At 41.4% G+C, this 22,761-nt stretch overlaps 1 protein-coding gene across 1 annotated transcript; it reads right to left on the bottom strand.

The window, feature by feature from the left end:
• Nucleotides 1-14,478: 14,478 nt before the first annotated feature.
• On the bottom strand, nt 14,479-21,874 carry dmrt2a (doublesex and mab-3 related transcription factor 2a). The gene is made up of 4 exons (XM_067982235.1): nt 21,801-21,874; nt 20,734-21,220; nt 19,452-19,554; nt 14,479-15,744 (listed from the first exon to the last, which is right to left on the bottom strand). Exons 2-4 carry the CDS (start codon nt 21,076-21,078, stop codon nt 14,642-14,644), a joined length of 1,551 nt encoding a protein of 516 aa, XP_067838336.1. The 5' UTR covers nt 21,079-21,220; nt 21,801-21,874; the 3' UTR covers nt 14,479-14,641.
• Nucleotides 21,875-22,761: the final 887 nt, after the last annotated feature.

The following is a 22,761-nucleotide window of genomic DNA, read 5'->3' as shown; positions in this document are numbered from 1 at the left end:
CATCTAGCTGAGATATACAAACAAGGAATGTTCTAGGTTCAATTCCTGTTGTGTGCTGGGCTAACTCATTTTAACTAGGGTAACAGTAAGTGTTTGATAATTGGTTGCAGCACCCTGGGTTAGGTAGGAGAAATTCAGCCAGAATTCCCACTCCTGATTGCTAACTAGTAACCCGTGCAAATAAAGGATGCTGAAAGGAGTGTGAAGCTTACACCTAAGTCTGGAAATTGCTGTTTCTGAGTTACCAAACATTTTTTGGAGAATTCTCCCCTGCTGGTTTACAGACACCTTGCTGTTTTCGGTTTGTGGACTAAAATGTGGGAAATCGCTCAGTGGGCCAGCTAACAAGATAATGAAACAGTAAAACCTTTAAATCAGCCGTGCATTGCAATTTGAAGTAGTAAGCAAAGCTAGCTGATATCTCATCAATCTATTGCAGATATGGGCGATAGTGAATGAGCTATGTCTGTTTGATTGGCCAGGAGCTGCAAAGTCCCCCACAAGGACTCCTACTCTAAAGGCCTGATTTTTTGACACTCCAGCCCAGGGTACTGAGTCCAATTATAGAATCTCTCCTGGTGCCCTTGCTTAGATCAGACAATGATTCTCTAATAGAGTGAAAGCAACTTCTTGTACTTTTATTAAAATTTGGTCTGATCAGACTTCAGCTGCTGGTTGGCTTTGAAAAAGGGTTTTGTCATAATAATGGGTAGATTTTCAAGTTGCCGCCCAGGTGCGAATCTACCTCAATTTATATTGGGGAAATTGAAACAATAGAATTGTAACAGAGTTGCATTTTGTGTAATATTAAAGTAGTGTTATAAAGTTATATTATTTAAATTAAAATGGGAATGGAGTTTAATAAAATTTAGGATCAACAAAAATATTCTAGCATTGTTTATATGCTCCACACCATCCAGGACAAAGCAATCTGTTTGATCGGCACCCCATCCTCCAGCTTTAACATCCACTCCCTCTACCGCCGGTGTACCATGGCTGCAGTGTGTACTATCTACAGGAAAATTCAAGCCATATGCTCACGTGAAGTATAGCCACTTTGAAGAGGTGCTGAGGAAATGCCAGTGCACATTGAACCTTATCCAGCAAGAGTCAATGCCTTCAGGAGAAGAAGAGCGAAAGCTGGAAGTTGCCAAGGCTTCTTCGGCAGGACCTCCCAAAACCACAACCTCCACCACTTAGATTGAACACCATCATCTCCAATTTCCCCTCCAAGTCACACACCATCCTGATGTGGACATATATCGCCGTTCCTTCATCATCGCCAGGTCAAAATCCTGGAAGTCCCTACCTAACAGTATTGTGGGAGCACCTTCACCACATGGACTGCAGTGGTTCAAGAAGAAAGCTCACCACTACCTTCTCAAGGACAACTAGGGATGGGCAATAAAATGCTGGCCTTGCCAGCGATGCCCATATCTCGAGAATTTAAAAAAATGACATTGTCACAAAGTGCAACCCTTCCTGACACTTTGGCAATCTCCCTTTGAATAAAGAAGCTGCCAGAGTCAGATCATTGACTTTTTTCAGAAAACAATGACACGGATTACAAACCCATTCAAATGAATTGTGGCACGTACAGAAAGAGGTTATATTTCTTCACATAAAAACAGCACTGATTGTCATTGGAAATGTGAGAATTGACAAGCCTGAAGTTGGCAGAAACAAATTCTGCCTTTTTAAGAGCATCTATCAGAAATTTCTGCTTGTCTGCAGTATTAAGCTGGAACCCTTATTAAGTTACAAGCGCAATGATGGACATTACAATTAATCCCTCAGGCATATTTTCCAGTTATTTCCATTTAGTAAATCTGTTTACAGAAAAGCCAAAGCTCTCATGCAGATTAAAAGAGAAATAGAAGTAAATTCCTATTGCCGTCCTATGGGAATCATTAAAGTCCTATCACTTAGTCAGACATGGCAGGTAAACTGTTCTAGTGCCCATTCGTAGTCAAGCCTTTTGATAAGGTAATGATCTCATCATAGACAAGCTAACAATGTCACAAAAGCTGCTTTTTTTTTGATGCGCTCAACCATTACAGGAAAACCGAGTAAATTGAAGGTAAAATGTTTTCACTGTTTCGTGCTAAAAAAAAATTTAAACAGTTTTCCAGCTTTCGCCCTTCTTCTCCTGAAGGACATTGACTCTCGCTGGATAAGGTTCGATAGGCACTGAAAGCTCCCCAGCACCTCATCAAAGTGGCTGCACTTCACGTGAGCATATGGCTTGAATTTTCCTCCAGGGTGGGTTTGACGCCAGAAGAGGGTCAGGCCAAGACTTCCACCCACTGCCCCGCACCTTGTTCCTGGGTCAGGGCTCATTTTGTGGGCAGGGTGGACTCCTGGTGAGATTTCCACCACCAAGAGGGAGCCTGCTACTGCAAAACAGCACAATATTCACAGTGCTGCATTGGCGCAACCCCTGCAGCCAGAAAAGGAGGAGGAGACGCAGAAAAGAGGCAGAAGAACCCAAAGTTTGTTTAAAAACTTTAGCAGGGTTTTCATGAGGTATAAGACTTATAAAAGGGGATAAGGGGGGCCTTAAGAGAGGGAGATGAGCCTTTTACTCGGCCTTCTCCTGCCATCATTCTTCAGAGCGGCTGCCACCCCTCTCTGGCCATCCCTGGGGTCAGCAGCAGTAGAGCAGGGAAATCAGCTGTTATACCAGCCCTCCCCTCACCGTCATTTACATGCAGTGGGGTTGGGAAGTTATGGCTGGCTAACTCCCCTCTGGCAGGGATGGGAGGGAAATTTACAATGGTGCTGGTAGGCTGGGGGACGGCGGGTGGGGGGGAAGCATGGTAGGCCTCCCCATCTGAGTTCACTTGATGTTCCACTAAATGGTATTGCAGACATATTCAACCATGGAGACGTTAGAGCTGACCCTGATCTCCCCATTATCCGACATCCACTCATTGCACCTTCCAACAGAGATAATAATAGATATCAATCAGGAGTCAGAACTCTGGTTCACTCTTTTACTTTGTCGCTCAAAAGTAGCATCTGTTTATCCGACATTCACTGAATTTCATGCAGTTGAGGCAGTACTGCCTTTCCAAGGCCCTCCTACAGACATTGATTGAACAGGAGCATTGTGGTGATGAATATTTTTACATCTCATTCAAAATGGAGTCCTACCATGATAATTTTAGCACCTCTTGTATTTAGAATCATAGAAAGGTTACAGCACGGAAGGAGGTCATTCAGCCCATCGAGTCCGTGCCGGCTCTATGCATGAGCAATCCAGCTAGTCCCACTCCCGCACCCTATCCCCGTAGCCCTGCAAATTGTTTCCTTTTCAGTGCTTATCCAGTTCCATTTTGAAGGCCACGATTGAATCTGCCTCCACCACCCCCTCAGGCAGTGAATTCTAGATCCTAACCACTCGCTGTGTAAAAAAGTTTTTCCTCATGTCACCTTTGGTTCTTTTGCCAATCACCTTAAATCTATGTCCTCTGATTATTAACCCTTCCACCAATGGGAACAGATTCTCTCTATCTACTCTGTCTAGACCCTCTACACCTCTATCAAATCTCCTCTCAAGCTTCTCTGTTCCAAGGAGATCAACCCCAGCTTCTCCAGTCTATCCACATAACTAAAGTCCCTCAGCCCTGGAATCATTCTAGTAAATCTCTTTTGCTCCCTCTCTAACTACTTCACATCTTTCCTAAAGTGCAGTGCCCAGAACTGGACACAATACTCCAGCTGTGGCCAAACCAGTGTTTTATAAAGGTTCATCATGACTTCCTTGCTTTTATACTCTATGCTTCTATTTATAAAGCCCAGGATCCCGTGTGCTTTTTTAACTGCTTTCTCAACCTGCCCTGCCACCTTCAACAATTTGTGTACATATACCCCCAGATCTCTCTGTTCCTGTACCCCTTTTAGAATTGTGCCCTTTACTTTATATTCCTCTCCTCATTCTTGCTACTGAAATGTATCACCTCGCATCTTTCTGCGTTAAATTTCATCTGCCACGTGTCCGCCTATGCCACCAGCCAGTCTATAACTTCTTGAAGTCTGTCACTATCCTCCTCACTGTACACTACACTTCCAAGTTTTGCGTCATCTACAGATTTGGAAATTATGCCCTGTACACCCAAGCCCAAGTCATTTATATATCAAGAAAAGCAGTGGTCCCAGCACCGACCCCTGGGGAACAACACAATACACCTCCCTCCAGTCCGAAAACAACCGTTCACCACCACTCTCTGTTTCCTGTTACTTAGCCAATTCTGAATCCATGCTGCTACTGCCCTTTTATTCCATGGGTTTCAATCTTGATGACAAGCCTATTTTGCGGCACTTTATTTTTTTTTATTCGCTCATGGGATGTGGGCGTTGCTGGCGAGGCCAGCATTTATTGCCCATCCCTAATTTCCCTTGAGAAGGTGGTGGTGAGCCGCCTTCTTGAATCGCTGCAGTCCGTGTGGTGAAGGTTCTCCCACAGTGCTGTTAGGTAGGGAGTTCCAGGATTTTGACCCAGCAACGATGAAGGAACGGCGATATATTTCCAAGTCGGGATAGTGTGTGACTTGGAGGGGAACGTGCAGGTGGTGTTGTTCCCATGTGCCTGCTGCCCTTGTCCTTCTAGGTGGTAGTGGTCGCGGGTTTAGGAGATGCTGTCGAAGAAGCCTGCGAGTTGCTGCAGTGCATCCTGTGGATGGTACACACTGCAGCCACAGTGCGCCGGTGGTGAAGGGAGTGAATGTTTAGGGGGTGGATGGGGTGCCAATCAAGCGGGCTGCTTTGTCCTGGATGGTGTCGAGCTAATTGAGTGTTGTTGGAGCTGCACTCATCCAGACAAGTGGAGAGTATTCCATCACACTCCTGACTTGTGCCTTGTGGTTGGTGGAAAGGCTTTGGGGAGTCAGGAGGTGAGTCACTCACCGCAGAATACCCAGCCTCTGACCTGCTCTTGTAGACACAGTAGTTATGTGGCTGGTCCAGTTATGTTTCTGGTCAATGGTGACCCCCAGGATGTTGATGGTGGGGGATTCGGCAATGGTAATGCCATTGAATGTCAAGGTGGGGGATGCACTTTATCAAAGGCCTTTTGAAAGTCCTTATACACCACATCAACTACATTGCCCTCATCTACCCTCTCTGTTACCTCATCAAAAAACTCAATCAAGTTAGTTAAACACGATTTGTCTTTAACAAATCCATGCTGACTTTCCCTAATCAATCCACACTTGTCCAAGTGACTGCTAATTCTGTCCTGGATTATTGTTTCTAAAAGTTTCCCCACCACCGAGGGTAAACTGACTGGCCTATAGTTGCTGGGTTTATCCTTACACCCTTTTTTGAACAAGGGTGTAACATTTGCAATGCTCCAGTCCTCTGGCACCACCCCCCGTATCTAAGGCCAGTACCTCTGCAATTTCTACCCTTACTTCCCTCAGCAACCTAGGGTGCATCCCATCTGGACCGGGTGCCTTATCTACTTTAAGTATAGTACAGCTAGCCTTTCTAGTACCTCCTCTTTATCAATTTTTAGCCCATTCAGTATCTCAACTACATCTTCCTTTACTGAGACTCTGGCAGCATCTTCTTCCTTGGTAAAGATAGATGCAAAGTATTGGTTTTGGTGGAAGTATTTGGTCGAAGTATTTGGTGCAAGTTTTCCCATTAATAGAACAAAAACATTTGAAGCCAATAATGTAGACCATTCTGATCATCTTCAGGGGGATCCATTCAAATTTCAATGGAGACTTCTGTGAATTCCATGCCTTTCTCATTCTGTGCTTCTAATTTAGAAACCTTGAATCTTCCAAAAGTTAAGGAAAGTTTTTACAGCAGTCTAGGGGGGTGCACAACTTTGCTGGGGTGCAAAATGGTTGGATGTTGGTTTAGGCCCTTTATTCCCTATCAATTTCAACTGGGTCATAGGAAGGGATGCTGAAGGCCCTTCCATACAGAAAAGTTGGGATTGGGGAACTAAAAATGAGAAAACCAGGCACAATAAGATCACTTTCACAACTCTTCTGATTACAGAACAGCAAAGACAGAGGCCTGTGAGCAGGCTGCTTGCGTGCCCTCTCAGCCAGGGAATGGTACTTAGTGCAGGAGTCCTACAGGCAATGGGGAAGAATTTTTCTTAAAAAAAGAACAGCTGTTAAGAACAGAAACATTTGCAACAGCTGTTCTTCATGGATATTTAAGCTGTACTGCCCTGACTGAGAGAGAGATGGTGTTTTTCTTATTACATCTCATTTGTCATTGTGAAGTGTAACGGTGTTTGAACTCTTAACACTACACTACATTCAAATCAATTTTTTGAGATGACTTTCAGAAATACTATATATTTCCATGGTTTCTATGGTAAATACATGTTTGAATTATTTTTGCTGAAATGTATGGCATGTCAGCACGAGTATGTAACAATATCATTCCTGGAATTATTTCCTGCATTTCTAATGGCTTTGCATTCACCAAGTTGCTTCATCTTTCATTTTACATTCAAATATAATGGGAATGTTCTGAATGGTGAGAATAAATGAAGTAAACTGAATGGAATGGGGAATTCTGAAATGAAATCACATATTAGTTCCATTTGATAAAACTCATGGGTTTTACAGCTGCAATTTACAATTTATAGTTGGGGGAGCCACAGTTTGCCCTAAGCTTTGCCAAGCTTGTGAGGGATAACCCAGCTTGGGTTCCTGCTCTTGTGTACTATGCAATGAACCCTCAGCAGTCAACTAGCCTACTGACACTCACTGTCTCAGCTCATTCATGAAGAATGGCTGTTTGGGTAATGTACCAAAAGACTACTGGTGCCTAATGGCTAAGGATTATGTTAAACTTTCATCTTTTCAGTTTGAATTTTTGAAAAAGGCAAAATCCTTCCTTTAACAAGGCATTTCCTCAGTAATTCTCTCCTTTGTGTCATTTACTTTTGCCTATTTTCATCTCCTAGTAACCAAAACTTCTGATCTCGCATCTCATTGACACACATTCCTGCACGCTGTTGACTCAATTACTGAAATCATTTGCAACTCAGTGTTTTTGTGCAATCAATTTGAAATTGTTGTCAATGAACTCAACCATACATCGGTTCATGGCCACAAATTCCTGCATAGATGTCAGGGTCAATTGCCAGGACCTGTTAAATGATGTTTTTGACTGGAACTCAATTGTTCAGCCCCTGAAATAATACTTTTCAGAAAATATTTTTACTTTCCTTATATGAGCACCTTAGCACTTTTTAAACTGAAAGCAGCTGTGGCTTCTTTTGTGCGCTAAACAAAAAGCATTGCTTTGGCAATTGCACTGCTGTTGATGAACGCACAAAAGACGGCAAACCTAATTAATCAACAGGGGGTAGAATAAAAATTGCACCCGAAATGCATTCAAAATTGCGCTGGTTAGGTTACAGTTCAAGTTTCCGCAAAAATTTATTTGCATAATCACAAATGTAAGATCTTCAATGAACCAGCGCAATCGGGCAGCGTAAATAGAATGTGATTGTTTCTTTTTCTTTCTTTCCATTAAAAAGTATTCCTTGATGCAGTTCCAGTATTGTGGGCGGGGCCTGATCCGGGTGAATTGAATCTTAAACCAGCATAAAAGATCGCAGAAAACACAAATGTAAGTGGTTTTGGGCGTAACTCACTCACGTTTAAAATTCCCCAACCTTTTGCGCTGGTTCAGCCAATTTCACCCGGATTGCGCTGGTATTAGTGGCGTAAACAAGCAGAAATACTACCCTAGATATATTTCTTTCATTCACAGGCATAACATCAACCACAAAAAGAATAAAAATGACAAAACCAGGCTTTGTTCAAATTTGTTTTAAAATATGTTTTAATAAATTTTCATGCAAATTGGCTGCCACATTTGCTTACATAACAACACTGACGACAGTAGTAATTCAAAAGTAATTCATTGGCTGTGAAGCATTTTTAGGGTGACCCGAGCATGTGGAAGTTCCTATATAAATGCAAGTTCTTTCCTTCTTTATTCTGACATCAAGCCACCGTTGCTGTCACTATGCATTACATTACCTGAATCTGTGGTAAAACTGTCTTCAATTTTCTTAATGTTATAAAACCTCTTAGCTTACTTAAAGTTAATAATTTCTGTTTATACCCATGGGTATAAGGTATCTGCATCTTCGATAAATATAATGGGTCATGAAGCTTTCAAAACCAATTTTTCACAATGCATTTTCCCACCATTGCTTCTCCTTCATACAATACACTCTGGGTAGGATGGCATTCTTATGGCCAGCTTGTGATCTATAGAGCACCCATGGATATAAAAATGTCAAAGGTCAGTGACTTGTAAAAAAACATTATCTCATGTATGGCCTAAACCAGGGGCATCTTCATGGGCTGCATAGTTTGATCCCATGAAGCTTTGGGGGCCACATATAGGGGGTACTATTCCAACTGGGTTGCCATTGTACCAGGAGAACATGCCCACAATTTTCTGACCGTTTATTTTAAATGGCCCACCTGAATTTCCAGTATGTGCTTCTGGCAGTTGAGATTCCCCATATTAACAAACCTTGGTTTTCTAATTTGGATTTATCTACCAATAAGGCAATGGCACCAAAAAATGCCATTACCAAACTTCCGGGGCCACAGAATTTCATCAGGACAAACCAGAAGATAAGAAATATGAATGCAAATGAGACCGAGTTACTTGAGCTTCAAGGGCCAGATTCCCAGGACTTGGAGGCCATATATGGCTCTAGGGCCCTGGTTTGAACCCCTGACATAAATCCTTTTGAAAATTTTCTAGCACAGGCGCAGAGAAAGTACTGGAATGCATTGCATGAAGGCAACCGTAATGTGGTATCCCTCTGGTGATGAAAACTTGCCATTATACCAGCTGGATTCTCCAGCACATGATCCAGCACATTTGGCAGTAGCTAATTTGGAGTGTTTAAAAATGTAATCTATTTTGAAGTATCTCACCTCTCACAAACAAACACAAATCCATTTGTTCAAATTTGTGATCTGTCTCACATTTTATGATCATAAATATCACTTCTAACACTTTTGTGCAAAGGATTCTGTTTGTGAGTGTTTAAATGGAGTGCACTCCCCGTTTAAAAAATCATTAGTTTCACTAATTCTACAAGAAGAAAAGATAGAATCATATTGGACAAATTCTTCAATATTGTCACCAGGGGGGATTGGGTGATGCATGGGGGTCAAATCCAGCCAATGTTGATGGGATGAAATCTCCATTCTCTTTTGACTGTGTGGGTCTTGTGAATTTAAGTCTCAACCCAGATCTCAGGGGAAATGGCCCACAGCAAAAAAAAGGGCATTAATTTGGCAATCTCACTGAATGAGGTCAAAGAGATTGCTGGTATAGAAAGTGGAAAAATTTATCCTGGTGTGCAAGAGTATTCTTGTTGGGTTGAGGTTAAGGTACAAATTTGGAGTTCAGTACTCTGTACTTTAACTGACCTGGCAAAGCTCAGTGTCGATCCAAGGTGCCAATACTGAACAGGCCAGTCTACAGCATTGATATCCTTCATTTTGGTGACCACAAAAAATCACTCTCCAAAAATGTATTTAAAAATATTGAAGCAAAAGGAGCAATAAAATGTATATAGTGCGTTCATGAAAAACATATAGTTCGAGCACATAGTTTAGGTGGACACGTCAGTGCCACGTTTCCTACATTACAACTGTGACTACACTTCAAAAGAACTTCATTGGTTGTAAAGTGCTTTGGGTTGTCCTGAGGTCGTGAAAGGCGCTATATAAATACAAGTCTTTCTTTTCTTTATTGAACATTTATCCTAATCTAAAATTTGAAAAGTCTGGATACCCTTTCAGAGATCTTTACTTCCATAAGTAACCCATTCTTCTCAAGTCAGCACTGTGTTTAAATAGCCTCAGTCCAACTGGTTCCATCATAGAATTATAGAATGTTAACAGAACTGAAACAGACCATTTGGTCCATCAAGTCAGTGCCAGTGATTTTCTTCGCATGAGCCATCTAGTCTATTCCAACACTCCTGGTCGCTCCCATAGTATTTAGTACTCCTCTTTTTCAAGTGACTATCTAATTCCCTATTAAATGAATTTATAGATTCTGCTTCAAAAATAGTATTATCTGGTGAATCTACATCGCAGCTTTTCTATTGTTTATATAAATACTATAATGGTGCCCAACACCATGCACAATACTTCAACTGTGGACTAACTAAGGTCTTGCACAAGTTCCATATTACCTTCTTGTTTTTGTACTCTATGCCTCTAGGTATAAATCCAAGGAGACTGTTTGCCATTTTATGGCCTGAACTACTTGCACTGCCACCAGTAATGACCTGCGTATCTGCACATTTGAAAACTTACCATTTAAGGTGTTACATGTAATCATTCTGTCTCTACCATAAATATTGAATATTTTGGTTTTGTTTCCGTATTTAACCTTTTCATATTTTCTCCGTGTTACTGTCCCTATGTGCCACATATCTCAGTTCAAGAATGAGGGTTGCTATTTTTCCCATAAGGGTCTGCAGTGTTGCAGCTACGAAGTGCGCAGTTGACAGTATGACTTACCATTGATTTTCCCTCCCTATGTAGAAGTGCTTGGCCTCTGCTCAATCCCTCGCTGTTGGAGAATGGTAAACCTGTGCAATAAATGCCTATGATGCCCAGGAGGTGTAATTTTATGGACTGAGATTAGTCCTGACAATGCACCTACTACCTTTCCACCTACCTAAAATGGACCACACCCCTGCAGCCCAGTCCTCCATTTAGTAGCCGAGTTGATAACTAGCAAAGCTCCCTCGGTGAAGTTCGATGCGACCGCCTTTAGAAGTTCAGCTACGGCTCTTGTGAGAAGCGTTTACTCAAAGATACGTAAATTCTTAGGCATAACATAGGTAGGTGTACGCTTCACGTGTGTCAAAATCAGCAAACATATGCACAGGGTTTATCCAAACAATTGTAGTTTTACCAATAGCTAAGGTACAACTCTTCGCTCTGAGTTAACCTCGACATCTCCACCTCCTTGCCCATTTTTCATGAAGTAACTTTTAGATTATTTAAATAAGAGTACTGCGTTGTAAGAAAGTTCCAGTTCAAAAATGTAGCGTATAGATTATATCTCTAATTCTTTTGAGAGAGCCTGCCTAAGCCAGCAAAGGGGACATAGAATCTGAAAAAAGGCTTTTCTCTGACAGAAAGAATTATTGCTGGTATTTAGCAAAGTTCTGGCGTAATGCAATCAGACTTCTTACAACAAAAAAGCAATTTTCACTCTCCCCCCCCCCCTTGTATAGGGTTACTTTAATGCCACTCAGCCACAAACTTTCACCCCATTCTCTGTAGAAATAGAGTGAAAAGCTATGCAGTACTGAAGTCGCTGTCTCTCCGAGCTGAGAATGTGCTTTTTCCAAGCTCCAGAATCTCACAGCTCTATTGCCCGTGACAAAGGACTTCTGGGTAAACAGTTGGCTTTGTATTGAAAGGTTAAGTGCTTATTGTTCCATCTACTGAAATTGTCTTTTCGCACATTCTTCTATCAAGCTGTTTTATTGAAAATCAGTTATCCTGAGCAATTGGAAGTCAACCTTACGTGTGTTTACAAGAATGTGCTCCAGAGTGAGTGATTTTTTTTCAAGTGAAACACTTTCTTTTGTATTTCGTCTCTCTGAAACATCGCAACCTGAATTCAGTTGCAGCACCCCCTCCCCCCCCCCCCAATAAAAAATAGCAAAAAGAAATGTCTACAATTAAATACTAAGAATAACCGTTTTATAAACTGAATCTCGAAGAGGCACTGGATTTATCTAGCATATGGGGTGATTTAACCTAATTGTGAGTTCTCGCACCATTTCCGTATGTTAGAAAAAGTGCCATCTCCTTTTTCCCTGTGTAGAACCCCTTATCAGATAATAGTCCAACCCTATTTATACCGGGGCAAGCACAGAGCTAAATAGTGCAAACTTCAGAATGATCTGAACTGAATGGCATCTTCCACACATTGTATCAGCGTGTCCTGACTCAATTTATCAGATGGAAGGCGTGGGTAGTGATGTTACATTACTTGACCATTGCAAGTACCAAATGGCCATTTCAAGCACAAAAATACCGCCAGCCCTAATTCAACTTTCATACTTCACAGCGCAGATCTACTCTAAAGTCAAGAATTTTTTTAATAGCTTAATTAACTCTGGTGGTAAAGACTCAGCAGAATTTATGCAGGACCAAAGCAACAAGTGCAAATGTCAAGTTCAGGTATAGACTGTACTCTGCTCTTTAAATCGTTCTACACTCTGAAAACACACATTATTTTGGAATAGTCAACCAAGAGTCTTGAGGAAGGAGCAGGAAATGATTATCTTTCTTTGAATTGATCTGCCATTCTCAAAATTATAATCTCTAGACACATTTCAATGGCGAATAAACAAGTATATTTATATAAATTGGTTGTCGTTTCATTGAAGTTTCTTTGATGCAGATTTACAGTGTATTCTGATAGTTCGTTGCATGTTGTAAAAGTAATGAAAAGACATCTTGCCATTCTAGACATGGGCAGGAGTGTCAAGGAAAGGCATGCTGTCGGTATTTATAAGGAGCTGGCAGACCTAGATTTTATTGCCTGGCAGGTGTCACTCTCTGCCCAAAGACAATACAACGTTGCTTATCGGCATCTAAGTGTTGGTTAAGTGTTAGTCAAACTTGCTTGGGAAGTTTTTAAACTTAGCTTTGTACAACTGAAGCAGTGGGAGACAATTCGTAAGTGGTCTCGTAGCTCTTAAGTCATCGCAGCAGAATTGTTTAAGACCCAAATTAACAATGCGTTGATTTGAAGCCAACCCCGTTTTGCATCTTCACAGACCGTAAGAATCACTAAATACACGCCTCCCAAAGTAAAACCATTTATTTGAAGTTGAGGGCTCTTAGGTTTTGAAATTACACCGTGGGACATTAGTGTAGAAAATCCATCTTAAATTCATTTCTTATCTATTTCAGCAGAGACGTTAACCCGCTTAAAATAAATGAAGTAACACCTCCGCTAAATAGCAGGGAAAGGAATTTCAGATCAACACATTCCAGTGTCTTAAGGCACAATTTCAAGGCCTCGGTATTTTTATCTCATACTTTACAAAGGTGACAGACTTCACGTTCCCGAAGTCATGAGGTCAAAGTTGATATCTGTTTCCTTACATTACTGCTGAAAGCAGATTAAACTCTTCAATTAACAGTTCAGCGGAAAACACACGTTCTTCTAAACTTTTATTATTCTTAAAAGTTTCAGATTTGAAATTGTGTAAAAACATTTGATTAAAGATTTATTTTAAATTGTCAAAAATGTATCATAGTATAAACATTGGAGCGAAATCCTGTTCACGGATATTTTAAAAATCGCAAATGCTGGGAATTTAAAATAAAAACACAAAGTACCAGAAACGCACAGTGGGCGAATCCGTAACTGAAAAATAAAAGTTAACGCTTCAGGTGGGAACTCTCGTTAGGTTTTCCAATGAAGGGTCACACCCCAAATGTTAACCTTTCTCCTTCAGATGCTGATTGACCTACTGAGCACTCCCAACATTTCCTGTTTTATTTCCATTTTCTGATGTCTGCTTTCGTACCGCTGGCTGCTCTTTGAGCTGATACGATGTCAGAAACAGCTCAACGTTTAAGGCACACTTTCACCTACACTTGTTTCCCGCAATTACTGGGTAAACAAGCATGACATTGTTGATGAGCGCAGATGCAATTTTTTATTGTCAAATTCTAGATTCCAGCACAATTTCAGTTCGCTATCAGAAGACTTCTCGCGGGAAAATGGAAGGGTGTTTCTTAAAGGGGCAGCATAGCGGAGTAAGACCTTAGCATTCCAGCATGGTGTGCCGTGGTGTGGAAGGTTTGGAATTACACAACACTACTTCGTCTGAACTGGGCCATGAAGGAAAATAGAAAGCGGAATTTGGTTGCTCACTCACGGTGAAGGGACAGTTAAAATTTCGATTGCAAGTCACCCTTGAACCATTCATGCCTCTCAGTGCGTGGCTGAAGCTCACCATTGGCAGGGTCCTGAGAGTGAGAATGAATCAGCTACCATCCTGTTTGGCCTGGGGAATATGTATAGTGTGCGGGGGAAGGGGAAATAGGAATCGTATAGTATGGGTTGGTGTCCATAATTGTGCACCCAAACTGGGAGAGGCGAGAAGAAATTACATTGCTTCCCAACAAGAATTGTAAAAAAAAAATTCAACCCAGGCTGCCACTCTTGGCCAATAATAGACCATCATCTGAGGAAGTTTCTCTTCTTTGCTATGAGGGGCAGTGGTTTTGAAGGTTGGATACTGTTAATGTAGACATGTCGCCATTTACTGTATTTTTGTAAGAAAAGACTGTCTTATTCTGACATTTTTCTTTATTTTAGCTATACATTTGCTTTTCAGTGCAGAAAACATTTTTTAGTTCGCAGTTCTTCAAAAAAATAACTCAAAATGTCTTTAAATATACTCTCGCAAGAAACAAAATACACGAACCATGCTGATATCTGTACAAAATAATGCTCAAAACATATACATCACAAACGTATTTATACAAAAGGCAGTTTTGGTCTCAAAAATGTAACTGAAAGCAATATTAATTATAAGGGGTACAAATTGGAATAGCATATCACATTTTTACTGATAAGTACGACTTAGAGAAGGTGAAGGCCGTTTAAGGATTGATTCAACAGAAAACGAGAGTGACTCGGGAGGCGAGATTTTTGTCCCAGCTTGCTTAGAAATGATTATATTGTTCATGTATCTATCGGTAGAATTTTTGTAGATCTGATTTTCTTTCATAGCGTATTCTCTGTATTTCCTGGCCGCCTCCTCGATGATGTTTTTATTGGTGAAAGTTTTTAGCTGAGAGGCAGATTTCTCATATGGCGCTTGCTGGCCAGTGACCTGCGGGAGGAACATGCTGTTGAACGGTGGGGCGGTGTTGAATTTCACTGGAAGTGGTGGATGTGAGTTTTCTTGGCTGAACGGATTGCTCGGTGCCTGCAATGAAGGCGATGAGTCGCCCTCGGAAAGCTGGGAGGAGCCTTTCTTTGGTGGAGAAAAAGCCGACCGTTCACAGGGCATCTCCTGCGCTTGTTGGTGGACGGTTGTCATCTCCCGCACTTCGGTTGGCACATGCTGCATTTCCCGCGCTTGCTTTTTAGGAGACTCTTGGCTGTCGTTCGGCAAATGACTTTCCGGCACCGAAGTCCCTTTAGGATCCCAACCAGCCCCTGGTTTGAGACTCTGGATGGCACTGCTGGCATTCAGCAGGTACTGCTGGTACAGGAGAGCATCACTGATGGCACCACACTTTGGCCAGACCATCAACCTCGGGGTTAGCGGGTACTGCCGATAGGTGGTGGCCACGCTGACGTTAGAAGAGATGAGTTCCACTGCTCTGTCCGACCCAGAGTACTGCATAGTTAGATCGAGGCAGGAAGGGATAAAGTTGCAATGCTGTGGGATTTCTTTGGTAGGTCTATCAATCTGTGGAGGAGTGTAGTTGGATTTGCAGGAATTGTATTCGGCTGCGTGCACCATGCCGTTGGGAAGGAAAAAGGCGGCGGCAGCTTGGGCAGCCTCGATCATCTCCCTCTCCTTGTACTCTCTCTCCATCATGATGCTCTCCAGCTCCTTATCAGCAAAAGCTCGCCTTTTTCTCATCCGGTCACTAACAGGAGTGGGCAAGGGTGGGCTTCCTCTCAAGTATGGGTCAGTCTGGGCTGGTCGATAACCTACAACACAGGAGTAATCAGAAAGGTGGGTATTTTAGGGATAGCTGGAAAAAAGAAAAATCAATTTATACAGAATAAAGCAACGTATATGTGTACTGCACCTTTTAAGAGCTAGCCCACTTTAAAGTCCCAGACTCTATTATAAATGAAAAATTATAAAGTACTATTAACCCGAAACGATTAGCTGGAGTGATGTGCGCCCCAACTCAGAAGCATCTATGTTTTGATGTTATGCTGAGGGATGTCAGTGCTGGGAATTATTTCTTTACGTCGGTAAACATTGCGGCATATACACCCACAATAGGTATAGCACAGGTAACGTAAAAAAAGCAAAATAAAGACTTGCATTTATATAGCGCCTTTCACGACTCAGCACTTTTCCCATTTCCCACACCAGCTAGTCGTAAGTGTTCTGAGTGAAACTGTCAATGTTGTATTACACTACAGAACAGCATCCACTTGAAAATGGGCTGAGACCATTGGAATTCCTTTCACATGAGGCTAAGACATGAGATTTTCAGACCATTATTCTGTGCTGAACTCAAATCAGGCATCAGAAGCGAAGGGACATTGTAGCAAGCCACGTAACCACCATCTCCAAGTTTGAAATCAGAATACATGTTGAATCTAACATTTAATATTCTTTTAGAGATTCAGAAGCAGGCTGATGGAGGGAGAAAGGATGGACAGAGACAGCCGGGCCAATCAATTCAAAAAAGTGCTGTTGAACTAGCTTTTGCGTTGTATATATCTGTAGCATTCATCACTGTACTTAAAAGATCAACTCAAGACCGGAAAGTTCACAGGACTTCAATTGTACTAACGCCTCTGTGAAGCAAGGAAGTTATGATGAACCTTTATAAAACACTGGTTCGGCCAAAACTAGAGTATTGTGTCCAATTCTGGGCATCACACTTTAGGAAGGATGTGAAGGCCTTAGAGAGGGTGTAGAAGAGATTTACTAGAATGGTTCCAGGGATGAGGGACTTCAGTTATGTGGATAGTCTGGAGAAGCTGGGGTTGTTCTCCTTACAGCAGGGAAGATTGAGAGGAGATTTGATAGAAGTGTTCAATCATGAAGGGTCCAGACAGAGTAGATAAAGAGAAACTGTTCCCATTGGTGTAAGGGCCAAGAACCAGATGACATAGATTTAAGGTGATTGGCAAAAGAATCAAAGGCCACATGAGGAAAAAAAAATTTACACAGCGAGTGGAATGCACTGCCTGAGGCAGACTCAATGGTGGCTTTCAAAAGGGAATTGGAGGGGAAAAAAATTGCAGAGTTATGGGGAAAGGGCAGGGGAGTGGGACTAGCTGGATGGCTCTTGCAGAGAGCCAGCACCGGCTTGAAGGACTGAATGGCCTCCTTCTGTGCTGTAAACAATTTATGATTCTAAGAATGGAACTGTGCTCGTGCAAGGCGTATTGTAGCGTTTTCTTTTGAAGTTACAGTTACACCTCAGTACAACAGTTGCATTGCTCTAGTTTTATTTACACCAGAGACAGTGATAAAATAGATCTAATGAAGATGAAACTATTTTGTCACTATTTCCCTCCCAATTCAACTCAAATCATCCTTGGTGCCTTTCTTGCTGTGCGCAAATTGGCTATCGCGTTTCCTACATCACAGCAGCGAGGCGCTTTGGGACGTCCTGGGGTCGTGAAAGGCGCTATATAAATGCAATTTTTTTCTCTTATATCTTACATCCACGCTCAATAAAAGGCTTTCAGTTTGAACATTACCTCCACTGATGGATGTTGGATAACATGTCCCAGATTTTTTTAATGTTGCATTTTATGTACGGTACTATTTGTTGGGCATTCTCGTTATTTCATGCAAATTTTTCGAGGATTATGTTAGATTATTGCATCTGTAATACTGGAGTTTCTCCCTACTCTAGGATGTTTTCACGTTTTTGTAAAGAGTTGCAATAATAGTCAGTTAGACGTGTATATATATTCATAATTATGTGTAAATATGTTCATGTACTACAGCACATAGCACATCTATGACCCACTGCTGAAATCCTATGCTTCAGAAAAATGAGGCACTTCAGGGGGCGGATACTGGAAAACGCCTTTTCGAAATGCTCTCTAAAGTTTTACAGTTATTCCACACTGATTATTTCCCTTCTGTTGCTTAATCCTGTGTTTTTCAACCAAGGTAACGTTATTTGTTTTCCATTTAACAAACTAAGCACCAACTACAAATGAAATGTCGCTTTTAGGATTAAAAATTATTAAAATTGTTTTCTGAATGGGGTGCAACACGACTGGTCCTCCTTAAAGACCAAAAAATGTCTTTTGTGTTTCCGAATGTTAACCAGATGACACGGGAATAGTTAGAACTCTTACGTATTCGGAAGTGTCATTTGTGATATACTCGTTAGTTTTATTATTGAGTTGACCCGCTATTCAATATGGTCTCCAGTTGCAGAACTAAAAAGGTTTTATCGTTTTCATACAGTGTAATACAGCCCTGCCTCTCTTGGTCATTGACAACCACAGAACAATGCGTCAGTCCTTATTGCACGGTCATTTGCCCACGTCAGATCTGAGGTACGACGCTGGTGTTTCAGGATCCCGTTCTGTTTATTTTTACTAATTCAGTATGAAGCCACCGTAGGTGCAAGTGAAAATTCGGCCGATCATTACAATAAGCTGGGCGCTTTATCAGCAATTGGTGGCTTTTGAAATATGAAATGAACAATAATTGCAATCAATGGCTGTGCAGTTTTAACAAGAACTTTGGAGGTTAGACTGCAAAGCAATCCAAACTGCTTTAATAATTATATTGCATATTTAAGCGTGCAATCATTCTAGATTATAATTACATTTATAGAACGGAGATCATAATTAGTTCCTTCCGTTCTTTGATAATTTCCCACCTTAGTTTGATCGAAATCATATTTCTGATCGGCTCTTTCAATATTTACCTGTCTTTTATTTGCGCAAATAGTGCGGCAAGACTGCTAACCCCGTCCCCTCTCCTCCTTGGGCAGCAAATTACGAACATGCAAGCATTTCTTCAGTTCGTCTGGGTTAAAGCCACGGGCTGGTATGCGGACGGTGCTACCTTTCAGTGTCATACATTGTCAACCCAGATTCTGTTTACACTAATGGGACATCATACTGCAGATATAGGACTTCATTAAGAATATATTCAGGGTGAGAAATAGGGCTGTTCCTTGTTTCGAACAATATTGTAAGTACATTCCGTTTCCTGCCTATTGAAATAGTTAGTTGCGTCATATTTTCTTTCCCGTGTTCAAATTTTAGTTTAAAATATCATACCGACTGAAACCGCAATAACCAGTAATTGCCAGAGACAAAAACTACAGCAATAAAGTGAATTTTAAAAGGATCCTGTTATCTCCTTTAATTGGTCTTTCTCCATTTAGATATTTGAAAACAATATCCAAACAACATACAGAAATGTTGCTGTGCATTTTACAACAGATATAAAGCAAAATAAAGTGAAATTCCTGGTGCAGTTCCAGTCCAACTTTCTTCTGATAATATCCGCTCCTCTCAACATCTATGTAACCCTTTCATTCCATCTGCCCATCTCTTGCGGTTGTTCCCCCCACTTCTATAAACGTAAATATCCCCCCGTCCTGCTCGATTCTAATCCCTGTCAAACACTTGCAACTCTTTGGCGGCAAGTGCTTACATTTTAAGGATGTTAGCTGAAATGTTCTGCTCACCTTCTAAAATGCTCTTAGCCAGCAGACTCGGGGTTCTCAGGTGCCTCTGGTACACAGCCCTGCGTTCGGCCAGGTTGTGTTTGCTCGATAAGCCCTTCTTATCCTTCGAAATAAACAGAGAGAAAAAAGAATAGGTAAACTCTCAGACTTGATAATAATCGTGTTCTCCAGATAAGTCTACATGTTTTTTTTAAAGTGGTGTGCCGAATGTTTCTGATAAATTATAAACATATAAAATTAAGCAAAACAGCCAACATCTCTCCTCTCCCCCCACCCACCCCGCACACACCCTGTTAGGCGGTAAAATTACAGGGGAAATTTGACTAAGAACGGAGGAGAGTTCCTGGTTAATGAGATCGTTCGGTGCTGAAGGGAGGAATTGCAATCGGCGAGACTTGTACTGAATCATTCCACAGGATCACACAGCAGCTAATTCGAAGTCAGTTAAAATGTTTTTAAAGTTATCAATTTAACTTAATTCAGCTACGAAATAAGATTTTGTTACGCAGAAGAAACGCTGATATTGTGACAATCGAACCCACTAAACTGTAACAGGGCCGATGTTTACACACATCAACTGTATAGTTCAATGTAAAGAGAATGTTAACCACAATGATTAGGCAATTAAAATCTACATCAAAATTAGTTGAACGGTGAGTGTGAAGGAATGTAATGAACGTTTCCCGTGGCTGAACATATTCAAAGGTACTTTTTAAAATCTATGGAACTTTCAAATCCGCCTCCACACAGCTGTCTTCAGTTTAGCGTTGTCTGCCTTATATAGCGGGTTGCTTTCAAATGCACCATATAAACACATACACACAACCACCTATAGTTTATAGTCCAGAGGTAATCAGTCATGAAAGGTACACAGGGACAGACAAGATAGATTATACAATAATCTATATTAATAATGTATATTATACAATAATAAACTACAAGTAGAATTAAAATCTGAGTGGAAAGACACGCTAGTTTTGTGTTTCATTCAGATATGTGTTCTGCATTTTATGTGGCGTATAAAATATGAAGCGTGGTAAGTGAAGCATTCGTTTATCTTCCTCCTATTGCACGCAGAATAGTATGTGTTCACCCATTCTAAAGTTGGCAGAGTTCATTAGGTAAACTTGCCTTTCAAGTTCTTACGTATACGTTGAATGTGTATTGATCTGTCCCACCGAGCTGCAATATGCCTATAAACACGGACCTCCTGTGGAAAGTTCAGGGTAAGATTGATCTTCCTTCCCGTGTAACAGAAACATTTCGCAGGTCACCTGCTCACCTCAGTTGCCTGCTGTCTCCTGAGCGCCACCTGAGCTGCCATCACCCTCTGCCTCTCCACGACCAGCAGGCAGTTGGCACACTGACAGTCCCTCCAACGACAGAACCGCTTGTGGCCCTTCAGGCACGACACCACCCCGTGATTTCTACACCGGGCACATTTCGGGGTTCGGCTCAGTTTCCTCTGATCACCATTGGCACCTTGTTGTTTCTTGCTGGCTTCGGCCGATCCATCGTCTCCTTGGCCTGACACAGCCTCCGGGGAGTCGGCCAGATCTTCGTCTTCCACTTCCAAACTCTCCACGTCTATTTCCAGCTCTATCGCGCGCTGATCAGTACTTTGCATCCCGATCTCTGGCTAAACTGGACTTTTTAAAAGCACACTGTCACGGCTGCAGAAAGTTTTTCTCTCTCCTTTTCAGGGCAACACGCAGTTACATGGATCAGTATATAACTCCTAAAATTGACAACTTTAGATCGCTGCGCTGCTGTAAAACATAAATAAGATACAGTATCAATAGAAATAAGGTCTACTTGGCAGATTTCATTCATACAACATTAATACAAAGCTACCATCAAAACAAACTCCACGGATATCGAAGCAATTGTAAAACACTTGTAATTGAATGTAACTTGAAAAGGGGCTGAAATTCGCCTCTTCTGATTTTTTTACCTGCTTAAGACGGTAATTTTACCTGCGAGGGAGAAGTGCGAACGCTGTCTGTACATTTGAGGTGACTTTACACTGTAGGACCGATTCAAGTGCAGAATAATTACAGTGGGTCAGATTGCATTACTAATAAGATCATAATGTACAAAATTGTCAAAAATCATACATTATTTTACAGATTGATTAATTCATGAAACCATTTTACAACGATTCTAAACACCATTTCAGCTGAGTTGCACTGTTTAAGTCCAGTTTATTTTATGTAAGGAAGTTTTAGTAATCATTGCACACAATTTGCATATCCGTGTTGCACAAATCGTACGCACGGGTTTATTTTATTTATATTGTCTTGGTCCCAAACCAAAGAACACTTTCACCTGCAAGTCGTTTGCACTGACCTTATGTCGCAAGTTTAGCGCGGGGCAAGTTTGCCTGGCTGCTGGGTCCAGGAGAGATTTGTTGCGATCTTGTCAATGAGCTCTGGCGCTTTAAGGGGAAACCCGTCAATTACCTGCTCGTTAATATCAGCACGGGGTCAAAGGCGACGCGCCTGCCGATTGGACGGCTGGAAGGCGGTCCAGGTGCTGATTGGCTGGATGCCGTTTCCGGGGGGTGGGGTGAAGTCAGTCACATGGCCCTGGTTTCCACTGAGGGTCGATTCAGAAAAAAAACACACACACAGTACAGGTCATCACATCTAATGGTTCTAACCAGCGACCACACCACCTCCCCCCCCCAAAAAAAACGAGGTACGTTAGGAAGAGTCCACATGAAACATCACCAGTTTTGTAAAAAAGTAAAAACACATTCATGTAATTCAGTAAAAAAATACGATAGAAAAAGATGGAGGTGTCCAATTAATTTTCATAATTTATATATTCCGTTTTTTTAAAAATTACGTATAAATACCAGCAAATTCATTGATTCTTTTTATAAATGACATTTCAGTAATGATTATCTCGGTCATAACTGATGAAGTCCCATTTTCAAGGGCTGCTGCTGCCCAATCAATCACAAGCGCGTTCGATTACAGCCAGTGATATATTAAAGGTTGGAGTTCATTTTTTAAGATTAAGGTAAGGTTAGGCCGAGTGTTTAACTCCAAGGGTAGCGAATTATGATAGTGGAAAATTTGAGGACAACAACATCGTTCGAGATAAAGCCAGGATTGCTTTGTTTCTGTAACCGTGTGTAACCCATCTAAAAAGAAAATTTCTGACTCGAAATAACTTGTACTTGACACAGAGAAAGACGGCTCGGATGTCTAACGCTAAGCATTAATTTATTTGTAAGCTTCTCATCTGTTCCGGGACGGAAAGTACAGTATATGTTAGAGCAGTCGCTCGGTGATTGCAATCT

This window comes from Heptranchias perlo, chromosome 4 (assembly GCF_035084215.1).
Source record: "Heptranchias perlo isolate sHepPer1 chromosome 4, sHepPer1.hap1, whole genome shotgun sequence".
NCBI lineage: Eukaryota > Metazoa > Chordata > Chondrichthyes > Hexanchiformes > Hexanchidae > Heptranchias > Heptranchias perlo.
This window is presented reverse-complemented; position numbering and strand designations above follow the sequence as displayed.

What these genes read in the sequence shown, in the direction of transcription:
- dmrt2a (XM_067982235.1), bottom strand. Translation starts at nt 21,078, where the DNA reads ATGCAAAGTACTGATCAGCGCGCGATAGAGCTGGAAATAGACGTGGAG. An exon ending in GGAGACAGCAGGCAACTGAG is followed by an intron (nt 19,555 to 20,733) that starts GTGAGCAGGTGA and finishes TTTATTTCGAAG; the next exon opens with GATAAGAAGGGCTTATCGAG. An exon ending in GGCTAAGAGCATTTTAGAAG is followed by an intron (nt 15,745 to 19,451) that starts GTGAGCAGAACA and finishes CCTGTGTTGTAG; the next exon opens with GTTATCGACCAGCCCAGACT.